We start from the raw sequence: 23,864 nt of genomic DNA on the forward strand, positions 1-23,864 counted from the left end.
TCTTATATCACACTAGTATTCATGGCATAAATGAGGTCTAGGTAATTCAAGGCCATTGACAACAGGGGAAAGAGGGCATATGTGGGTAATAGTGGATACTCCTACCCCACAAGCCCCCCCCCATTAACATGGGTGAAAGCCTCTTTAACACCCATGGGTGGCACCCTGTCATGGTCACCAGGACTCAGGGATAGAAGGAGGAAGGAGAGAAAGAGGAATGCCTCATTTTCCCTCCCTCATGTACCCTAGGTATTTGATAGGAAGAGAAAGGAGCCAGGGACACCTATTCCCCTCTATCTAGATGAGTAGCCATTCATCTTCAGTCTGTACCCCTTTCAAATGCATCCTGAACCCCTGGGTCGCCTTTGAAAAAAATGCCTTTTTTTTTTTTTCCTTTTTCCTCCTCTGTCCTCTCTTCATTGATAGGTAATTGTGTCTGTGTATTATGGGACACTCCCTTCAGATGGATCCTCCAAACTGGGAAAAGTTAATGTCCCAAACCTTAAGCTGGTTGGCTTAGGACTGGGCTCAGCGGAAGGGAACCCAGAAGCCTGATGTGCCACCAAAAGGGTAAATTTTTTTTTTTTTTTTAAACCAGTCAGGCTTTTTGCCCCCTTCTCCCCATACAAACTGGTAAAAGCCCCTGGGATTTTTCAGCTGTCCTTACCACACCCTTTTATTTCATATTTATACGTGTTTTCTAACAACTCAGTTTGTCTCTTCTTCAGGCCATGAAACTCCAGTCATGCAACTGGAGCCTTGGGCAATGGCCCCTTCTGGTGGGAACCCTTGGATAGGCCCCTGAGGGCGATTTGACTGCCGTTTTCCCAAAACAGCACCCCCTGTCAACAGGCAGCAGTTAAGATCTGTCTTCATCCTTATCCTTATCCTTATTCTAATGGCAGTTAGATGTACTTCTTTAGAGGAGGGAGTGATAGATGCAGGAGGCTGGTAAGGTCCCTGGAGAATCCCCAACCAGCCTGTGCACTGGGATGATGGGGTGGCGCTGCAGGAAGTTTGTGCTGCTTGCAGGGAGGAGGAGCCTGGCCTCTCCTGTTCCTGGGTGGTGACCTGGGATTCCAGCTGAGAGATGGAAACCTATTAACAGGAACTCCTCTCACTTTGCTGTGTTATTTTTCTTTTTTCCTTTTCACCCAATAAATTTTGTGACCTCTCACTCTTCAAAGTGCCTGCATGCCTAATCTTTCCTGGTCATGTGACAAGAACTCATTTTTTTCCTACAACAGAATCAGGTGATTGGAGAAAAGATCACAGGCCTAGGCACCCACGGCTTGATGAAAGAATGAAAGATGGAAGGAACAAAATTAGGACCTTAATTCTTTCTTCAGTTCGGTGTAAATCTACTTAGCCCTTGAGAGGACAAAGGAAAGGTCTTCAGTGGATTCTTCCCTGTTCTCTCGTTTCTGGTAGAGCTTAAGAGTTTCCTTCCTTTGTGCCTGTTTCCCCTGCCCCTGTGTCTCTAACATATCCCTGCCAGCACTCCCGACACTACATTGTTCTTTTCAGCTGACACATCTGCTCCTCCCATCAGATTGTGAGGGCCTTTCCCATTAGGATATGAGTTACAATTCCCTGATAATCTTCAGGGCTGACAAAAAGCAGAGCTCTTAATGCTCAGTGTTTAGGTTAGGGAAGGCAGAGGATAGAATGAAGGAAGGATGGATGGAAGCAAGGAGAAAAGTGTTGCAAAGCCAGGATTCAAATCTACGTTGATCTGACTCCTAAACTAGCTCTACACTATATGAAAATAACCCCAGGCCAAGAAAACCTGGAAATACGGGTGCAAATCAGGGATAACAATGATAATAAAAGCAAACCTTTAAATAATACTTACCATGGGCCAGGCTCTATTCTAAGCACGCAATCCTTACCACAGCCCTAGGAGATAGGTACCCTTATTATAACCATCATATAGATGAGGAAACTGAAGCACAGTGAAGTTTGTAATGTGCCCAGAATCACACAGCCAACATTATTAAAAGTAATCTGTAACTTGCAATGTCTAACGTGGCAAAACAACATGGTTCCAATTCTACTATTGTGGCTGGAAACTTATAGCACAAAGGACCTGAAGTGGCTTGGAAATCATCTAGCTCAATCTCTGCCTTCTAGAGATAAGGGACCTTGGGCCCAGGTGGCAGGTGATTCCCAAAGGGCTGGCTATTCTGGGGAAGGGGAAGGACAGGTAAAGCAAGGAGGAAGCAGGATTGTGATTGGACTGACCACTGGATTGGAAGGAACAGCATCATTATTCTGAAATAACTCTGATGTGTTAATTGGGTTCTCTCAGTTAAACAGGTTTGCAAAATTAGTTCTGCTGAACTCAAAGGCCTGTTTGGTTCCCTCTAATCCAATGAGTCTGAGGATCTATGAGGATGATTCCAGGACATTTGCAGCTGGTACTCCAATGACACTGATGTGAATGTGGAGAGCGACATATTATTTTCTTCTGGTCTCGTAAGAAATGTTTTCTCCATTTACCCAAATCTCTTGTCTGAATAATACACCAGTTGATCAGCACTGATCTCTAGTGAGCATCTATCATGTCTTGAAGAAAGCATTTACTACAGGCTGAGCTCTCTTCAAGACATGATAGGTATGATTCCAGCCAGCCCATGTGGTCAGCATTATTATGATTTCCACAGATAAGAACATGGAGACACAGAGAGGTTGCATAAGTTGCCAAGAGCACACAGCTAATTACAAGGGAAGCCAGGTTTTGAAGTCTAGTAGTCTGACTCTGGACTCTGTCCTCAGTCCCTACGGCTATGACTACCTCCTAATTCTACTACCTAGTTATTTTTATTCCCTGGTTAAAGAGAAGAAATGACCATAGATCTGGAGGGATCCAGGCAGATGCAGGTTCAAATCCCAGCCCCTGTGTGAGTTGTTTCACCTTGCTAATCCCTAGTGTCCCCATTGGTGTAGGGGGATAATAAAACCTAAATCTTTCATAAATATCTATCTCAAAGTCATGTGTCCTGGATCTGCTGAGACAGGTTCCCACCACATGCAACCTACCACACTTGTTTTTGGCAAACATAGAGGGTTGAATTGTGTTGCCCCACACAAACATGTAGTATCGCTAACCCAATACTTGGGAACATGACTTTATTTGGAAACAGGGTCTTTGCTGATGGAATCAAGTAAAGATGAGGGCATATTGAATTAGGGTGGGCCTTTAATCCAATGACTGTTGCCTTTATAAGAGAAATGAGAGGGAGATTTGGGACACAGACACACTCAGAGGGAAGAAAGCCATGTAAAGTGGGAGGCAGAGATTGGAGGAATGGGTCGAAAAGCCCAAGGATCAGCATGAATTACCTGAAGCTAGGAAGAGGCAAGAAAGGACTCTGGTCTACAGCCTTTGGAGGGAGCATGGGCAGGCAACATTTTGATTCCAGACTTCTAGCTTCTAGAACTGTGAGAGAATAAATTTCTGTTGTTCTAAGTCAGCCCATTATGTGGCAATTTGTTATGGCTGCTGTAGAAATCTAATAGCAAATGAGGGCTTGGTGAATGTACTTAGTGAAAAGTTCTATTTTCAGACTGATGAAGCCAAGTCAGGGAGCCGAGACACATTCTTGTGTGCTAAGGGATACCATGCTCATAGGTAGAGAGAAGGCCACATGAACCATACGGAGGACCATCTTTTCCCTATTTTTGAGGTCATAAAAATGCAATGTCTATACTTTCAGAAGAATTGGGAAGAAGCTGATAACTCTACTAGCTTCTCTACATGGAAGGAGGTGAATTATCCAACTGGGTTATGGTGTGTGCAATAGCCATTCACCCATGTTCTTTGATTGGGAGAGTTCTGTATTAAATGTCAGTGTTCAGATATGGTCTTTCTCTCTCTAGCTCTCAGTACCCAGTGGCTGACTGGGAGAGTGTCTGCTCTGTCTCTGTGCTGTTTCCAAGGACACACTTGGTGAGAAGTGTTGCCCCCAGAGCCAATCTTGCTTTACCCAGAAAATGTAACCTGTGTTTTATTTTATTTTATTTTTTATTTTTATTAATTTCACTTTAAGTTATGGGATACATGTGCAGAACGTGCAGGTTTGTTCCACAGGTATACATGTGCCATGGTGGTTTGCTGCACCTGTCAACCCATCATCTATGTTTTAAGCCCCACATGCATTAGGTATTTGTCCTAATGCTCTCCTGCCCCTTGCCCCCCATCCACCGACAGGCCCCGGTATGTGATGTTCCCCTCCCTGTGTCCATGTGTTCTCATTGTTCAACTCCCACTTATGAATGAGAACATGCGGTGTCTGATAACCCGTGTTTTAATCCTTTGATTTCTAGGTATATTTCTTAATTGGTTCATAATTCAGAGGGGAATTACTTAGCCCTCCACACCCCATTATCCCAAGAGGAAAACTGAGACTAAGCCTTCAGGACATATCTGGGATTCCTCTGAGGTTAAATAAAATTGGTCCAAATCTCACCTCTGCATCTCAGTTACTCTGCAGCCTGGGATAATGTTGCTGGGTCTGGATAGCACGAGAAAATACTAATAGCTATGGGGTTGTGTTCAAGCCTTTTGTTTTGCTCTGGTTAACAATTTCCTCATCAGTAAAATTAGGGGATTGGATTTATTGAGCTCTAAATTCATGTTTACCTTTAGTAGTTATTGATTTTGAAGCATGGAAGGCATTTGATTGCCAACATTGTTCATGACTCTGAGATAAATTTCATGTGGCTGATGTCACAGGGAGAAGGCAAAGTGTGAATTATAGTGTCTAACCAAATGTTCTTTCACACCACAGATGACCCTGGCTCTGTGCCTTTTCTTGCCTCTATAGCCTCCTCCTGTGTCAGGGACTTCAGCTAGGTGGGCCAAGAAAGGGTAGAAGAAAACAGAACGAGCAAAAGGGACACCTGCCGTGACTGACTAGGTAACTGTTCCCAACAGCTGGAAGGAGGAGCATAGTGGTAGGAACCATGAACTACAGAGCTAGACCAACTGGATCCAAGTCTTGCTCTTGCTACTTTCTAGCTTTGTGATCTTCTGCAAGTCACTTATCTATCTGACCTCAGTTTCTCATCTATAAAATGGAAATTAAAAATAGTACCTATCTCTTAGGGTGGTTATGAAGAAGAGATGTGCTTACAACTATGCCAGGGAAGCAGTCAGCATTCTTTGTAAGTTACTATTGGATTCTTTGATCCAAAGAACGATTCTCTACTAAATTTGACCACTCTGTAGTGGGAAAAACATAATCATCACATAGGAGATAAAGATGGTACCTGGGACAGATTTTTTTCCCTCTCCAAATATGAATACAGAGGAGAAGATTCCTGAAGGCTGCTGTTCAGATTGAATTGGTAGAAAATACAGAGTGAACCCTTGGGCTCAGGCAAGCAACTGCTGTCAACACAGTTATCTATTTTGAGAATTTAAAAAATGCTAGTTTCTATCAAAAAGATGTCCATAATTATCAGCACTGTTGCATGTCTACTGAATAGTTATTATTGCTGTTCAAAATGATGGACCTAACACAAAATGCCATTCTTAATATGGTTAACTGTTCACGTTCTTTAATGCAATATTATTATTAGGAATTTGAAAACTTACAGGTAGAATTTATGCCTGTAATGAACAATTATCGTGTTTTGTCTACTTGATGTTTCATCCCTCATTCTTTGAGGAAAAAAGGGCCCTATTCTTTTCAAGAACTGAGTATCCCACTTCAATCATGTGACTCTAATGGGGGCTGCTAAGTATAGTATCTTACACCACACCCACCCACTCTAACAGGTGGAAATCTGGTCCAGAGCTTAGACAGTAGCGGCTTTTACTCTTCAAGGGGTAGAGATTGTCCAGGGTGTGAATATGTGACTCAAACTGGGTCAATCTGAATGCTTCTCTGGGATTTTAAAAACTGGTGTTTGGTGAAGGGTAGGTGGACAGAAGACAGAGGAAATATATGTGATTTTGGAGCTGTTAGTATCTACTGCTTCACTGATACGGAGAAAGTCGGCTGAGAGTAAAATTATCACAAAAAGAGAAACAGAGATAAGAGATAAAGAGAGAAAATCCTGGGGTCCCATTCCTTGTTTCTTAGGGGTTCCCACCCTCTCTGATGGCTGGCTATGTGAACCAGTACACCTCCCTCAGTTTAAGTTGGGTGGAACACTATGACATTTGTAGAATAATGAGTCCATCCATCCATCCATCCATCCGTCATCCACCCATTCATCCATCCATCCATCTATCCATTCATCCATCCACTGTCTCGCAAAGTTAATATCTACTGAAAGCCAACCATGTGTCAGGCTCTGTTCCAGGAACTGTGTCAGGTGTGGGAGATAATGCAGCGAATAAAACAGAAAGAGCTCAGCCCCTTGGAGGCAACTGACTTAATATATATAACAGGCAATCATCATAGGATCATGGGGATAGAGACAGGGGCATGGGCAGAGGGTCAGGAAAAATCTCTCTTGGGAGGTGACATTAGGCAGGCTCCCAAAGGAAGTGAAGGAGAGGGCTACATAAAATGTGAGATAAGACCTTCTGGCTGAGGGAAGACAAGGACTGAGATCATGTGTCCATTGTATTAGCCGAGCTCATTCTGCACACATGGATAACAAGGGCATGACAGCCACCTGTGTTGCAGGCAGAGTCCAGCTGATGCAGAGGAAGGCTCATGGACTCCCTATGCATCTGCAAGGCCCATCTTCAGTGTTTGACTTAGGTGTAAGTTACGTAAATGCTTGAGATCAATTTCCTCATAAGTAAAAGAGAGGTACAACTCATCCTTGAATTAGGTCATTTTTTATAGTCACTCAGCAAATACATGTGGGGTACATCTTACATTTCAAGCAGAGTATTAGCCTTGTGGAGCTCACGGTCTAGAGACGAAGAGAGGATTTAACAGGTGTATATGTAAATATGTATCCTATTTATGTCATATATAAAATAAGAACCTTATTATATTTGTATATATACATAACAACTTTTAAATCAGTTTATTGAAAAGAACTCAAGCCCATAGTCGGTTATAAAGCTGTCACTTATGAGGGCTGTCTTGACTGTTTTGATTTATGAGGATTTGTTTGAGGAATAAAAGCTCAGTTGAATTCTTACAATGAGTGGGAGGTTGGCTTTGATAATTTTATGCTTCCTTCTCAGGCTCTCTGATTCTAAGGTTAATCAGAAGGAAGAGAGCCAACTTCTACTGTGGGCTTACTAGGGGCCAAGCGTTATAAAGTATATATGCTTTATTAGGGAAGTTCTGAGTCCTACCTCAGGGCATCATGAGTTGGGCATCTAAACTAGGTGAGAAGGGACGGGAGGGTGTCAGCTGCCTTCACTTTCATGAGAATCAAATAAGATGACATATGTAAAATGCTTCGCATAAAATTATCAAAGCCAACCTCCCAGTCATTGTAAGAATTCAGCTGGGCTTATGCTCCACAAACAAGTCCACGTAAATCAAAACATTCAAGACAGCCCTTATAAAGCCATAGCTTTATAACTAAATATGGACTTGAGCTTTTTCCAATAACCTGACTGGAAAGTCATTTTTCTTATCCCCAATATAGCACCAGCATGTTAAGTTACAGAGAATATAATTCTTTCATCAGGCTGACAAATAAACAAGTGTATGAGCTACCTATGCTAGAAGAAGGCGATAAGATAAACTCCAAATCTGACTCTATTTAGAAATATGAATAAAGGCTGGGCCCGGTGGCTCATCCCTGTAATCCCAGCACTATGGGAGACCAAGATGGGCGGATCACCTGAGGTCAGGAGTTCGAGACTAGCTTGGCCAACATGGTGAAACCCCATCTCTACTAAAAAAGATACAAAAATTAGCCGGGTGTGGTGGTGCTCACCTATAATTCCAGCTACTTGGGAGGCTGAGGCAGGAGAATCACTCGAACCCAGGAAGCAGAGGTTTCAGTGAGCCAAGATTGTGCCACTGCACTCTAGCCTGGGCAACAGAGCAAAACTTCATCTCAAAAAACAAAAAAAAAAAAAAAAAAGAAAAAAGGAAAATATGAATAAAGGAAGGTTGGAACACCAGGTGGCTGTCAGCCTGTTGAAGAAGCTATTGTAAGGTGGAAAATGCATACCAGCAAGTGTGACTCTAATGCACACATACATTCCTGACATTCTGTAGTCACCTGATTCCCCACCTCCTGCGTAAAGGAATTGATTCCTCTGTTGACAATTCTTGCATCCCATCTCCAGATCTCATTTCCACCTGTAGGCTGTGCAGCCATAATCACACCTGGCTTCTCAACTGCTAACGCATCAGCCAATCTGACTCTGTCCCAACCCTAGATGAAGGAGACTGAGTGACTTACATAATGACTTTGCTCTTCTTCTCTGAGGTGGGTGAGCCGCCAAACACCCAGCAACTCTGACTGTGAGAAATAATGGGATAGATTTTCCCTCTGTGCTCTTGGCAGAGTGGGGGGGTTCTTGAAAGGGACATGAGCAAGTTGATGACAAGATATCAGAAGCCCCTTTTCTAGGGAGGCATCCCCAGGAAAGCCTCAAAATGCATCTATCTGAGCCCTAATTAAACCGGAAGTGCTGAATCCAGGGCACAGTGATATCTGAATGCATATTTCAATGAATTTTGTTCATGTCTGTATAGAAAAGCCTCTAAAGGTAGATTTAATAATTCACTTGCAGTGTCAAAATCTGCACGATTTAAAACCCTGTTGGTCATGAAAGAAGGAAAGCAAAGAACACCCTGTTGGGAGTCTTGAGACCTTGATCATCTACTCCTGGTGCTTATGGGGTGTGTGATGTGGGATGAGCCTGTCCTCTCCAGGGACCTTGGTTTCCACAGAATTATCTGCAGAGATCTCTGTGGTGTCCTTTCACTCTGCCTCTGGGAGCCATGAGGTGCTGAAGATTCTCTAGTGAATGTCCTGACAGCATTACTGTCATTCATCTAACCCTCCTTTATGATCTCCTCAAAGGCCCTTACAGTCCAAAGTGGATCCAGGAAAGAATCATGTGGTCCATTTGAAAACACACCCAAAGGAAACAGAACTGACACTGTCAGTAATTGTCTCTTCCAAGTGGGATTTTGTGTGGATGGGGCTTCATGGAAACACTTGGGAGGATTTGACTTGGCCTCCCAAAGGCCACTGATCTCAAGCGGCTCCCCTATAAGGTAGTCAAGGGTCCTCTCACCTCCTCTGCCCGAATTCTGTCAGCACTAGAAGGAGAGCATTTGGACTTAGTGTCCAGGAGATTGATTGTGAGGACTCACAAGTGATTGGTCAATAATAATAGTTTAAAAATGGTTTCTACATGTCATATAGGTATATAGATATATGTGGTTTACTGGGAAACCTCCTCAGTCATGAGGCTCATGAATTACAGTCTCGAGTCAACTTACCATCTGTGAGCCCAAGAAGCAGACGAAGTGATATGTCATGAAAATAACATGGTCTTAATATTCGGACCTGACTTTGAATTTTGGTCTTGCCACTCAATCTCAACCCAACCTCTCTGAGCCACAATCTCCTCATCCACAAGGGATGATATTAGGGCCTATCTTACATTGTGGTTGTGAAGACCAAATGAGATAACATATGCAGAACTCCTGACACAGAACCCAGACCCTCAATAAGAGGCTGCTGCCATGATTCTTATTAAGTTTCCCTCAGATCAACCAGAAGGAAACCAGGCAGAGGACTATGGTGGTTAGCAACAATGTGACCCCAAAGACTTTATCTTGGGACCAGCATGGCCTCCCATGGGGCCCTGCACCATACAGAACAGGACGCTCTGTCTTGACACAGAGATGGGAAGAAGGGAATTCATAATCAGAAACTTACCTGGATGCTGCCTCCAGCTGTTCTTTCCTAGAAAGAGAAGAGGGAGGAAAAATAAAGCATAAATTACGTGAAACAGCTGTATCCTTCCTCAAAAGATTGCTGTAAAGCTTCTCTCTGAAGATGATGGAGCAGAGTTGAGCTCTAGGACAGGATGGTCAGTGTGGAGGGAACCAATGAAGGAGGTGGGTTTACCCATCCAGACCCCAGCCCATGCTACTCCCATTGGCTCTGAGGTTTTCAGGGCTCTTTTCAGCCACTCATTCATTCATTTATTCATCCAGAAAATGGTTGCTGAGCACTTACTCTACCCTAGCTCTCATGTTGAGCTCGGGAAATTTATTTGGTGGTGGAGACAGACCAGGAAACCAGGAATGTCATAATGTAGCAGTCACACACACCCATAACTTTGTCACTACCATTGTCATCGTAGCGAACATTGTCTTAACTCAATTAATCCTCATCACAACCCTATGAAGTACTATTATCATCCCATTTCCCTGAGGAGAAAATTGAGGCACAGAGGGATTAAATGAATTGCTCAAGGGCTCACAGTTAGGAGGTAGCAAAGTCAGGATCCAAACCCAGGTGATCTGGCTCTGGAGCCCTCACTCCTAAATGGGAGGTGCACCAGCCGTGCTTTACACATATTCATGACTCCAAGCCTTTTCTCAGGCTCTCCTTCTGCCTGGAACTCCCTTCTTCTTTTCCCTGCTTGGAACAGTCCTACTCATCCTTTATGTCCACCTGGAGGGGCCCTCCTAGGGGTTCTTATTCAATTGCCCAAGGTCTAGACTGAGAAAATCCCCTCACAAGTGGAATGGTACTCTGTCATTATCACGTGGATCACATCATAGTAGAATTACATGTAGTCTGGTTTTTTTTTTCTTGTCTAAAATATGAGCACTCTGGAGCCCAGCACATGAGACTGCTCACTAAATGTTGAAAGAATGACTGGCCTAACATGGGGATCCATGGGTGGGAGGGATGAAGACAGAACAAGAGAATCGTGGCAGAGAAGTAAAAGAGTTAAGAATTTCTGCTTTGAGGGTCAGCTCAGCATTTAGTTACAGTGTGGCCTTGGGCTGGCCATACATTCTCTGGGCCTGTTTCCCCACGAGCACAATAAAGTGATGAGTTAGTTGATCACAAAGCAGGTGGATACAGAAAGCTGTGACTCTCTAGGATGTTCTGGGTCTCTGAGGCCAGGAGAAGTAGGAAAGGTGGTAAGGGGAAGGAAAGGGCAAGGGGGCAGCTGAAGGGCATATTGGAAGAGAAGGCATGGTAGGGAGAAAGTTTAAAGGATTAGCACTGTCCATTCCTCTTTCACTCTCCATAATGAGTATTTCATGCTTCCTCCTCTACCATCAGACTTCTCTCACTTCTCCACCTTCCTCCCAGCTGATGACCTTGACTCCCCTCTCACTGAGATCTACCCATGGTCTCACCATCTGGCTCTACCCACTGGACTTCTGTTTTGTGCCAATGGATGAAGGGCCCATGCTCTTAATGAAGGCCCATACTCTACAGACCAGGCCATCTCTGCTCCTCTCTCCTCTAGTCTTTCCCCTTCTCCCATATGCACACTTATCCTTCTCTACTAGACCCTTTCCATCAAAGAAAAAAATTCTTGGCCTCACATCCACTCCAGCTGTCACCTACACTCACTGAACCCACTTGCTCATTTCCTCATGTCATCTGGCTTCTGTGTCCAGTGCTCTACTGAGATTGCTCTAGCCAAAGCCCCAGCCAACTCCAAGTCACAACATCCCATGAGCACATCCCTATCTTAACTTCACTACCCTTATGATAGGAAAGGACCAGTGCAGTTAACCTGTCCAGTTAACTGTTAGATCCCCAATACCAAATAGAGTGCACATAAGGGATGATCAATAAATATATGCTAAATGAATGGACTAAATGAATAAAAGGGTTTTAACAACATTCCAGAGTGTTCTAGATCATGGTTGCTAACAGTGGTTTCCCAGGGCAGTAATTCGGGGGCTTCCTTTCCCCTTCAGCATCAATACTCCCTTGCGGCCCAGATTCAATCAGCCCAGACTGAACACTTGCTATGGGCTAGGGACTAAGACAGCTACTCTCACACATTTTACTCAGTTTGACCACCCAAACAACAATCTTCGAAAATGGGTCTTATTATCCAAACAACCCTTGTGTCATCTTACTTTTATCCAGTTTTCTCCCTAAATATTGTTTTCTTTCCAGAGATACAATGCAAAATAAAAACATAGGTTTTGGCACAAGACCTGGGTTCCAATCTTTGTTCCATCATTTATCAGCTGAGCGATATTAAGCAAGCTAATTAATCTCATTGACTCTCTTATTCTTTACCTATAAAAACGGGGTTATGAAAAATGGAGTTACCCCTTCTACTTACCTTCCAGGACATCCTAAAGCTTAAATAAGATAGTATGTATGAAAGCAGATCCAATGTTATTTGGCCATAGGAAATGACTAGTGCATACAGTCCCCTTTCTCCATTTCTAAGCACTCCAATAATCTTGACCCTGGTCATAAAAGGAACAAGTCCTGGTTACACAATGAACTACCTGTCCTTGGTCAAGTATTTTCTACATCGTGGATGAAGTCTTCTCATTTCCATTTCAGTTCTCATAGCTAACAAATCCAGAGCTATGCTGTCCAATAGAGTAGTCATTAGTCACAGAAGGTTATTTACTTTAAAATTAAAAAATCTGTTCCTCAATTGCACTGCTAACAGTCAAATTCTCACTAGCCACACGAGGCTAGTGGCTACCATATTGAACGGTGCAGCTACAGAAAATAAAAAGTCAGACATAATTCCACTCTCTCTACCAGGAATAAAACAATGCACATGCTCTGTTGATAAAAAGCAATGTCTGATTTTTAACAGCTTCCCTCATCCCTGCTTGTATATAAGAATGTATAATCTGCCATCGCTCCTACCCCAGCATCTTCCTGTACCCCCTTGGACTCTTATGACCAACTTATACTAAGTCCATTCAGTCTCCACTGGTCAGCAGACCAGAAGACCTGGGTTTGCACTCAGTTATGCCAAACATGGTATGTGGCCTGAACTTCTTGGGGGTTCCTGAACTTCTGGGGGCTCTCAAGTTTTTCTCATAGAAAATTGGGTTTGGACTTGAAACTCTTTGAAATTCTTTGCAATTCCAAAACAGTGAGTTTATAATTATAATTTGTAATAAAAAAAAAATAAGAACAGACCACCATCATCCATCATTGCTAGCCCCCAAAACACAGATACTTGCAAATTAACAAAGAACTACACTAAGCTGAAAATTGTGATATGGCATCATGTTGCAGATGGGCTACGCAACTTCATCCTTCCAAACCTTTGGCAGGAATCTAAAATGGTGCAGCCACTATGGAAAACAGTCTGGCAGTTCCTCAGGAAGTTAAACATAGACTTACCAATCCTACTCCTAGGCATATACCCAAGAGAGTTGAAAACATATGTCCACAGAATGTGTATGTGAATGTTCATAGTAGCATTATTCACAAAAGCCAAAAAATGGGAACAACTCAAATTTCCAACACCTGATGAATCATTAAACACAATGTGGTATATATAATCAAATATTATTTGGTTATAAAAAGGAAAAAGATTCTGATAGGCGCTACAACACAAATGAAACATGAAAACATTATGCAAAGTGAAAGAAACCATGCATAAAAGAAAGACAATATATTATATGATTTCATTATACTATGAAATGTTCAGGATAGGTGAAATAAAGACAGAAAGTAGATAGTGATTGCAGGGGCTGAGGAGAAGAGGGAACCAGGAGTATCTGCTCATTGGGACAGAATTTCTTCCTGGGATAATAAAATTGTTCTAGAATTAGATAGTGGTGATTGATACCCCACTTTGTGAATATACTCAAAACCACTGAACTGTTCACTTTAAAAGGGTACCTTTTATGGTATGTAAAATCCTCTTGTGAGTTTTGAAATGTATCTCAAGAAAGTTGTTATTAAAACAAGCATAAACAAAAGACAAGAAAACCTTTAGGAGGTAGGTAAGAAAACACCAGTGTGTTGTCAGCTACTTCTTTGCCATTAACATACAGAGTGGGTTGGAATTCAGGGACTTTCTTTTCCCAAGGGACTGCCTTGCTTCAGAATGGTTGCTAAATGAATTTCTCTAGGGACATTATACTTTTGTCCTTCAAAAAAGAAAGAAAGAAATGTATTCTCTTAGTTTAAAAACCATTCTCATATCACAGCAGCTGTCTGCAGCACAATGTATTCCTCCAAGTCTCTGACAGCTAGGACAATGCCTTATTTATAATACATCAACCCAAAAGAATGGGCCCATTGCCAACACCTTGGGATGCATACCAAATGGAAATTGTCTTGGTTCTGCATCCAAAGTGTTCTTGTTTGAGTTCAAGGTCACTGTGGTCTCTTAAGGGGAAGTCATCTGCCCATTCTAAGAAGACCCTGCTTTATGCTATCCCAAATCCTCAATGATTTTAACAGGGATAGCATTTTAGAATCAAATGGAAACATGGAAGTCATGTTCTGAGCAAGTAAGTCTAGTTACAAGTAAGTATACCCAAACTTTCCCATTCTTTTATTGAAGACTTGCTTCCTCTGACCCCTCTAACTCTCCCAACAGTCATGGGTCCCTTTTGCCTGTTCTCTTTCAGGTCCTCCTTCTACTCTCCCTTCTAACTGCTTTTACCTTGGTCTAGGCCCTCATTTCCTCTTACTCTGAACCCTGCAATATTTGCTAGCTGATCTCCATGCTTTGACTTGAGTCCATAGATCCATCCTCCACACTCTTTGCTATCATCTTCCTGAAAAGTGGATCTACTGATGTCATTCTCTGGCTCATCTAGCTTCTCATTGCCTTCAGGATCAAAGTTAGATTCCTCTGCAAGTCACCCGTGTCCCTCCATGGTTGTCCCAGTGATTAATACATACAAGGGGATCAAAAATATTAGTAGACGGAGTGCCCTGAGTGTCCTGAACAGAAAGTGGCACCTGCCATCAGAACCTTTTGAGGAGTGAAAGCAAGATAGGAGGTGTGTGGCGGTGGTGATCAGGGGCCCAATCTTTCAGGGTCCTGGAGGTCATGGTCCGGTTTTGGACTTTCTTTACTTTGTCATGGTCACTGACTGGAAGGTTTTATGCTGGAAAATGAGTTGCAATTCTCTTCTATTTCCATAATCTGGAGATGGGAGTAGAAAGAGAAATTGAGGATAATGAATGTGTGTGTGTGTGTGTTTGCAGAGGAGTTGTGGCTGGGCACAGAGAGAGCCCCCTATTAGTAGCATTGGGTTACATGAGGGTCCACTGAACCTGTAGACACAATGACAGAAACTTGCTTTGAGGCAGGTTCCAGCCCCAACTATGAGGCTAACTGTCCATCTATGCTTCTTTCCAAGTCAAGGGTTCTAGGAGTCCAGCACACTACCCATACACTTAACAATCTGAGCTTAGGCCCCTAGTATCAAAAACAAAAAAAATGCAGTCTGTTCTAGAAGCTCAAGTAGTGAAAAGACCATGGGCTTTGAAGGCTTCCAGATGTAGCTGACATTGGTTCAAAGTGTCAGAGCCTGACTCTGCTAGCTTCTCTGAAAGTAGCCTGGGAGTACAAACCATTCAGCCTGGCTCCAGGTGTGGACTCTGGGCCACTGGCTCAGCCCCACCCCAGGGGCTCCTGTTCAGGATGCATTTACCATCACACCTCCATCAGAATTGCTGAAAGTGGAGGCCAGATCTACCTTTGCACAATAACCCCATTAAGTCTGATGCACCTCAAATGTTCTGACTTATTTTATAGGGTACCTGTGGGGAATAAATGAAATATGAACTCGAATGCCTAGAGCATAGTGGGCATCCAATGCATATTAATTTCACCTTCCCTTTTCCATAACCATAGAAAAAGGTTCTTATTTTTCTCTGAGATCTTTAGTTCAATCTCCCACCTCTGAGAACATGAAACAGCGTCTCTAGGTGGCCAGAGGACTCTTCCTGCTGTCCTCTTCTGCATTTCCTTTCCTGGAGTCAGAGTAGTCTGTGGGTGCAGGCCATGCCCAGGTTGGAGGAACATCCAAGATTTCAGGGTGGCTCATTGTGTGGGCTGCCCACTTCCTCAACCCACTGATCCTGCTCACACATTGATTGGACCTTTCCTTATCAGCCACTCCATGCCACTCTGTGCTGGCTAACTGGGAAGCCCTGGCTGCACAGAGGAATCACCTGGGGAGCATCAAATATACTGATGCTGGGGCCCCAGCCCTGAGGATTCTGACTTAATTAGCTTGAGGTGTGGCCTAGGCATCAGATTTTTTTTCTTTATTTTTATTTATTTATTTTTTTTTGAGAAAGGGTCTCACGCTCACTGTGCTGCCCAGGCTGAAGTGCTGTGGCACAATCTCTGGTCACAGAAACCTCCATTTCCTGGGTTCAAGCAATTCTCCTGCCTCAGCCTCCTGAGTAGCTGGGATTACAGGCACGCACAACCACGCCCGGCTAATTTTTGCATTTTTAGTAGAAACGGGATTTCACCATGTTGGCCAGGCTAGTATGGAACTCCTGACCTCAGGTGATCCACCCGCCTCGGCCTCCCAAAGTGCTGGGATTATGGGCATGAGCCACCACGCCCAGCCAGAACTGTTTAAGCTACCAGATAATTCTAGTGTGCAGCCCAAATTGGGAAACATTGCCCTGAAGAGTGTTCTCCAGGGACCCGTGAGGCCACAGACAAAAATACAGACCACAGGAGAGATGGCTGGTCACGCCTTGAGCATTCAGGTGAGTCCCCACTTGCCTGAAGAAAGGAAAAGAGACGACTGATTCATAAAATCTCCACGTTGCCACCAGGTCAATCCTGTTGGGGTTGGTAGCATAATACCTCCAGGCAGCCTGAGGGGCAGAAAAGAGGGGCAACAATGAGTGGGCACCACCTGAAACTTTCGCACAGAATCCCACACCATCAAAACAACGTTTAAGCCCTGGACTCCTAAGAATTTGAATGTGCATTGAGCCAACATTCAGAAAAACCGAGATTCTTGGCTTTTTGAAGCTACTTTGGGAAGAAAAACTTCCTTCACCATCTTGGAACTATAATTGGTGCTGTGGTGAGTGGGGGAATGGAGAGATGAACTGGAGTGGAGGAAGAGAAGAGAGTGATAGGCATAAAATCCCTGAAAGGAACAAGTACTAATGGCCAGTGCTATGGCTCACGCCTGTAATCCCAGCACTTTGGGAGACCAAGGTGGGAGGATCACTTGAGGCCAAGAGTTGGAGACCAGCCTGGGCAACATAATGAAACTTCATCTCTACAAAAAAAAAAAAAAAAAAAAAAAAGAACAAAGCTGGGCACGGTGGCACGTGCCTGTAGTTCCAGCTACCTGGGAGGCTGAAGTGGGAGGATAAATTGAGCCCAGGAGGTCGAGGCTGCAGTGAGCCGTGATCACACCACTGCACTCCAACCTGGGTTGTAGAGTAAAAGACCCTGTCTCAAAAAAAAGTAAACAATAAAATATTTAAAAATAAACAGAAACAAGTGCCACTCTTTCCAGAAGGTTCCCTGAGGCTTCTCAGTCAAATAGATATGAGAACAGAGTCTTTTGTACCATTTCTGGGTGCAAGAGAGAGCCTAGGAAATGAGGTTTTGACTCAAATATACTAGAATCTCTAGGATTCTCTGATGGTTTGGGGTATGGGGAGTTAATGGGACAGGCTCTTGGAAACTGGGACAGGCCTAGGAACCACAATATGCAGGATGACATCACGCACCATCTAGAGTCAGGCACACAGACCCACAGAGACACTCACTACAACTGAGAAAGCTCACCAGTGGGTGGCCATGCCCTCGCACGCAGGCAGCTGTAGATAGGACACTCTGTTTTCCTATTCACTGTGCCCTCATCCTCCAATAACCCATTAAAACAAAGCAGGAACTCCCTCTGAAATATAAGAGGGAACACTTCTGCCTCTCTCATCACCTCTCACTGCTCCCTGCAACCCCCAGCCCATGTGAGGCTAGTGATGGAGACGGAAGGCTGGCAGGTGCATGTTCAACATCCTCTGGTCCATGGTTGTCTCCTGGGCAGCACAAATGGGAAAAGTGGTTTAATATTTTGCACATGTAAGGCATCTCTTTCTCTCTTGGCTTATGGGCTCTCTGCTTGGCAGATGTGACAGAGACTGTTCTCCCTGTAGCTGATTGGCTAAGTACCTGGACTTTAGGCTGACTCTTCCCTATGGGTCCCTAGGTCAAATCTGAGGGGAAGCAGAAGAAGAAGAAAGCCTAGTACAGCCCCAGGTCCAAGCCAAATTCTCAACTCCAACACACCATCAGTAAAAAAGCTGAGGCCAGGTGCCACAACTCATGCCTATAATCCCAGAACTCTGGGAGGCCGAAGCAGGAGGATGGCTTGAGTGCAGGAGTTTGAGACCAGCCTGGGCAACATAGTAAGACCTCATCTCTACAAAAAATAAATTTAAAAAATTAACCGGGTCTAGTGGTGTACATGGTAGTGCATGTGGTGGTGCATGTCTGTAGTCCCAACTACTCAGGAGGCTGAGGTGGGAGGATTGCTTGAGCCTGGGAGATGGAGGCTGCAGTGAGCTATGATCGCACCACTACACTCCAGCCTGGAGAAGAGAGTCTCAAAAAAATTCAAAAAGCCACCATATCAAAAAAAAGCTGATAGGTTGATCCTTGAGTTCTGTGTCTATTTCTTGCTGGGCTTAGAAACTGAATGAGAGAGTGACAGGATTGTCACCTTCAGTACACAGAAGAACAGGTGAAATAGATACCCATGGAAACTCCCATAGCCATCCACAAGTAAGCATGTGCAAGCAGGCCTGCTCCTGCCTGGGTAAATTAACACACACACACACACACACACACAGACACACAAGACACACAGACACACATGGAATCCTGGGTCCTGTCCCAGTTCATGAGTATGTCCCCTCCACATGTGCACACATGCACGCACACACACACACACACACACACACACGTATGTGCATATGCATGGATCTTAATCCCATTCCAGTTCATTCCCAGGCAGACAGACCTGAATTAGCTCAGCAGCTGGCTTCCTCCTTTTCTCAAAGTGCTTCTGACGGTGTTGCTCCTGCACCTTGAGGGCCAGCCCGGACCCCAGGATGCCCTGGAGGGAGAGGCAGGCAGGCAGTCAGCCCCCAGCTAGACTCTCCCAGCATTCTTGCTCCATTGCCAGGGTAATGGGGACTGTAGGGCTCAATTGCACTCCAAGTCCCTGCAGTGACAACATTGTACAAAGAACGGAAGGGGGAAAGAGCCCTTCCTTCTCTTGAAGAGAGTAGGGAGCTTGGTTAAGTGAAATGAGCCTTGAAGTCAGGAAGACCTGGGTTCCAATTCTGACACTGCCACTTTCCAGGTGTGAGGGCCTGGGCAAGCCCCTTAGCCCTGTTGCATACTGGTTTTTTCTATAGGGAGGTGGGATAATAATACCTAATGCATGATTTTGTTAAGAAAAAAGTGAGATAATCTTTATAAACTGCCAGTAAGGGGTACTGCACAAAATAGATGCCCAGTAATGTTAACTGAATTTTAAAAATATTTTAGCTGCTTGAACTGTCACTTGATACTTTGACTATAGCCGGAACTTCCCAGAATTGGGATCTGTTTTGATTTTCAGGTCAGACGTGCCAGTGGATTAAGTGGCCAGAAACACACACTTTCCAAGCTGACAGAGAACTTGAAGATCTTGTAACATTCCTATGGCCCTGACTCATTGATGAGAAAACTGAGATTTAAGAAGGTCATTTGCTCAAGGTCAAATAGCTTAGGAAAAAAACCGACAAGGTAGGGCTGCAAATAGAGAAAGAACATCGCCAATGAAAGAATGGAAGATGAAGTGGGTGGCAGGGAGATTGTTACTTAAAAGTTTTTTTCAAGCTTCATGATTAAAAGCCAGGTTTTAAAACCAGTGGACTTGGGATTCCTGGCTCTACAACCCAGTAGCCTTGTGGCTGTAGAAAATTTACTAACCCAATTAAGTCTCGGGTTTCACATTTGAAAAACTGAGATAAAAACAGCACCCAACCCATAATGTTGCCATGAAGATTAAATGAAATGATGTGGGTAAAGCATTTGGCATGATTCAGGCACACAGTGAGTTCAACAAATGCAATCTGCTTTCATTATTATTACATATCTGGACACCGGGCGTTGGGGAAGTTACTCTATCATAGGTCAAGGCTTATTCTTGAGAGACATGTATTTTTTACATAAGCCAGTAAGTAACAGGACAAGAGAAGGGAGCTCACATAAATGAAGGACCTGCTCTGTGCAAGGCACTGGGAATGCATGAATGAAAAATATAATCCCAGAACCCAAGGAATTCACAGTCCTTTGGGGGAGGCAGATCTGGAAATGTGCAATCCTAGCATAGGGCCAGAAACTCCTTTACAGAATTATTCCCAGTTATGCCCAGAGCAACTAACTCAGCCTAAAGAAGGCAGCATTGAAAGAGGAGTTGATGTGTGAAGAAATCTTTGGCAAAGGAAAGCAGCAGGGCCTGTGGCAGAAAGGCAGGATCATCATGATTAAGGGAATGGCTAGGGAGTTGGTAGGGTATAAGAGGATAGAAGATGAGACTGGAAAGTTGAGCTGGCACCAGGCGGTAAGGGGTCCTGCACATCACATTGGGGATGTCATATTTCAAAGGTACTTACCGCTGGAAGGGCAAAAAAGGAGACGCCAATTAAGGAAAAGGTGGCAGCAATCAGACGGCCTTCCCACGTTTTGGGTGTCTTGTCTCCATAGCCAATGGTGGCCAGTGTGATCTGAAGAGAGAAGAGTTCAGACATGGAGTACCCCCTGGAGAGGAATATCAGGAACGTGTCAACTGAGCTCTACCTGTAAGCCTCTCCATCAGCTTGGGCAATGCTCCTATGCATAACAAGGTTCCCTTAGGAGAAAAGACACCAAGTACCTAGTAACTTATATGGATGCCTTGAGACTTGTTGATAAGTTAAGGGTTTCCTACCTTAGTCAATCAGTCAACAAATATTTCAACAATTGCAAATGTGTATGTACACAAGCATTCATGTGTGTGTATATTTGTGAATTTGTGATTTTATTTATAGCCATATTTGTGAATATATGTGTGCTTGTGAGTATATTTGTATGTATTGTATATATATGTGTGCATGTCTAATGTCTGTGCATGTGTCTGTTCTGGTGTGTTTAGTATATTCCTGTGTGTGTTTACATGTTTATGTTATCAGCATATGTGCACTTATGCATGTGTATCTGCATGTGAAAGGCAGGATTATCAGAGCAGTTGACAGTGTGGCCTCCGGAGCCTAACTGTCTGACTTCAAATCCCAGGTTAGCCACTTACTGGCTGAAAGACCTTGAAGCTACTTAACTTCTTCATGCTTCAGTTTCCCTACTTTTAAAAAGAGCTAATGATAGAAGTTGTTTGAGTTTAAAGTAGGTTAGTGAAAGTGAAGCACCCAGAGAGATGCTCTGGAGCAAAGAAAGCCTTCAGTGAATGCCAGCTTTAGTACTGTGTGTCCTTGTGGGTGTAGGGTTGTGCACACACAGGTCTGTGTGAGCACACATGTGTATCTGTCACTGGGTTTGTTTGCACATGCATGGCTTGGCTGAAAATAGCCTATGACTAATAAGGCTAAGTCTATAAACGACCATGCAACCAGGCTGTTCCAAGTCCTGGCTTCTTATAAACACTAGAGAAAAGTCAATTCCAAGTGCCAACCCTGAAGGAGGGTCTCCTGTCAGCAGGTTCCGAGCTGAAAGAGATCTAGACTCTTACCTCTGACTGCAGAATGCAGCTGCCTGGCTGAGCATGCTCATGTGATGCCCTCCACCTCTCTCTGACTCTTGACAGTCAATCTCACAGAGTTGGCCTCCAAGGTAGTGACTCACCAGGCCCCACCACAGGGCATCTGCATAGGTCTCAAACTCCTCTTTCATCTCCTCTCCTTGTGCATCCACCTCTGGGACATCTTTCTCAACCAGGTAGACAAGAAATGAAGAAAGGATGAGTGTCAGGAAACCGATGTACCAGGCCGTGATGAGTTCCTGCAAGAATGAGCAGTGGACATGAAAAGTGGTCACTGGGGAGTCATTGAGTGGATGCTGGAGCCAGACACACCAGAGTTAGAGTCCAAGTTTACCAGCTCTGTGACTGTGGCCAAATCTCTCACCTTCTCTGATCTTCATCTTCCATCACTGTAAAATGGGATCATTAACATGGTAGTTATTTCATCACTAATTAACAGAACAAGTGTATGGCTCCAGGAGGACAGGAAGATTTCTAGCTTAGGGCTACTTCAATATCACAGCTCAAGAGGCTTCAGAGGAAGGCAAGAAGGCAGGAGGAAGTGGCTGCTTCTTCTGATACAAGGCTCAGGACTCAGGAGACTTGGGTCTATGCAAGACTGCGTAGAGCAAGGAGAAAGCTCAGTACAACCAGGAAAGCAGGGTCTCTGTCCAGAGACCCAGCCCTGACACCAGTTTATGGTGTGGCCTTGGGCAAATTCTCCTCTTCTCCCAAATCTTAGTATCTTCATGTTTTAAATGAAGGGACAGAGCCACAGAGTTCCTGAAATTGTTTTGTGTACCACTGGTGAAATGCAGCTTTACATTAAATATTGATTTAGAGCCTATGCAAAAGAAGCAAAAGAAGGCATCAAGCCTGTAATTTCATGGATATTATCACATAATAGACTAGGACATATGACTAAGTAAACAAGAGTAAGGTGATTTAATGAAAAGTGTTAAGTAATAGTCAGGATGGTATGTATGGAAACTTCACTGAAGTTTCAAAACCCCTAATGGAGACAAGACCTAATGCTCCTTCCAGTTCCAACTTTCTCTCTTTCTCTCACTCTATTCCAGTTTCAAGGTTTATCATAGTAGGTTGGGCAGGAAGAAAGGCAAGGTTATTGGTGAACACAATCTGGAGATTTAAGACTGTCTATCGTTCTTGCTGAGTCATCTCAGAGAACAAAGTTGTTCACATTGATATCCTTCCTATATCTGACCATCTGCGGCCAGTTAGCTGGCCCTTCTGGGCCAATAGAATCTTCCTGACAGGGTTGCTTCCTGCCTCCCTGCAGGACTTGGCTCACATGGGTCCCACAGTCTGAATAGCTGTCCCACACTGGGACCAACCAAAGAGCATGGAGTCATCTTCAGACTCATGTCACCTCCACTATGAAATTTTTCTAGATGTTTGCTCCCCCAATGAAAGATAGAGTTCAGCTGTGGTTCCTTTATTCCCCCTCCCCCATTTTCTAAATATACTTCTCCAAGCCTCCAACATTATGCTCATTTGCTATTATGCTCTGGCCTTGCCCACAGCATCACATACACATTGTACTGGTGTGAGTTTGGTCTATAGCAGAGGGGTTCGCTTAGATAATACAGGCAACCCAGCCAGCCATTCTCTTTGGTGAGTGAGGTTGTGCTGCAGGGAATTTGAGGACGGAAACATACATGGACTAGTCCTTCCCCAGTGATTGCCTGAGCGTAAGCCTCTTGCCTATGGAGTGTGGTCCTATTGCTTATATGCTTTTTCATACTCTCTGGCCCCCAAATGCAAGTCAGAAGTTTCATCTGGCACTTAACCAAAGAAACAGTTGTCTGTTTCTGTGTGCACATAAAAACTGACTGTTCTGGATTAATATGAGATGGTATAACAGTCACCAATAAGGAGTGAAAATGGGTCCTAATTCTGTACTTTGGAGTCATTTACTTTGCAGTTATTCCAAATAATTCTGACTTTATACAATTTTTGCCAGCAGCTCTGTGGCAGAACCTGCGACTGTTCCCCAACAGGTAGCTCCTCTACCTGCTGAGGCTCCCCTGCAGTCAAGTTGAGGCTAAGGGACTGGGGTCCAGCCAATACGGAAAAGTGATGGGAGTGAAACCCTCCTTGTCCCTTAAATCCGTTCTGCAGGATTCTCCAGGTTCCTTTCCCCTGCCTTGGTGACTCAAGTCCTCATAATTCAAGATGAAAGGGGCC

The 23,864-nt window shown here is 44.0% G+C and overlaps 1 protein-coding gene across 2 annotated transcripts in view; it reads right to left on the reverse strand.

Moving 5' to 3' along the window:
* Positions 1 to 23,864, reverse strand: part of KCNQ3 (potassium voltage-gated channel subfamily Q member 3) — a 358,351-nt gene that overhangs the window by 24,632 nt on the left and 309,855 nt on the right. For both annotated transcript variants that reach the window (XM_009244103.4, XM_063726814.1), the window contains exons 5-9: positions 21,761 to 21,916; positions 20,542 to 20,652; positions 18,897 to 18,992; positions 16,634 to 16,728; positions 9,835 to 9,861 (exon numbers count right to left, since the gene is read on the reverse strand). In XM_009244103.4, coding sequence (XP_009242378.3) covers positions 9,835 to 9,861; positions 16,634 to 16,728; positions 18,897 to 18,992; positions 20,542 to 20,652; positions 21,761 to 21,916 — 485 coding nt within the window. The remainder of the gene's footprint in view (positions 1 to 9,834; positions 9,862 to 16,633; positions 16,729 to 18,896; positions 18,993 to 20,541; positions 20,653 to 21,760; positions 21,917 to 23,864) is intronic.

The sequence above is a fragment of the Pongo abelii genome, chromosome 7, assembly GCF_028885655.2.
Source record: "Pongo abelii isolate AG06213 chromosome 7, NHGRI_mPonAbe1-v2.0_pri, whole genome shotgun sequence".
NCBI lineage: Eukaryota > Metazoa > Chordata > Mammalia > Primates > Hominidae > Pongo > Pongo abelii.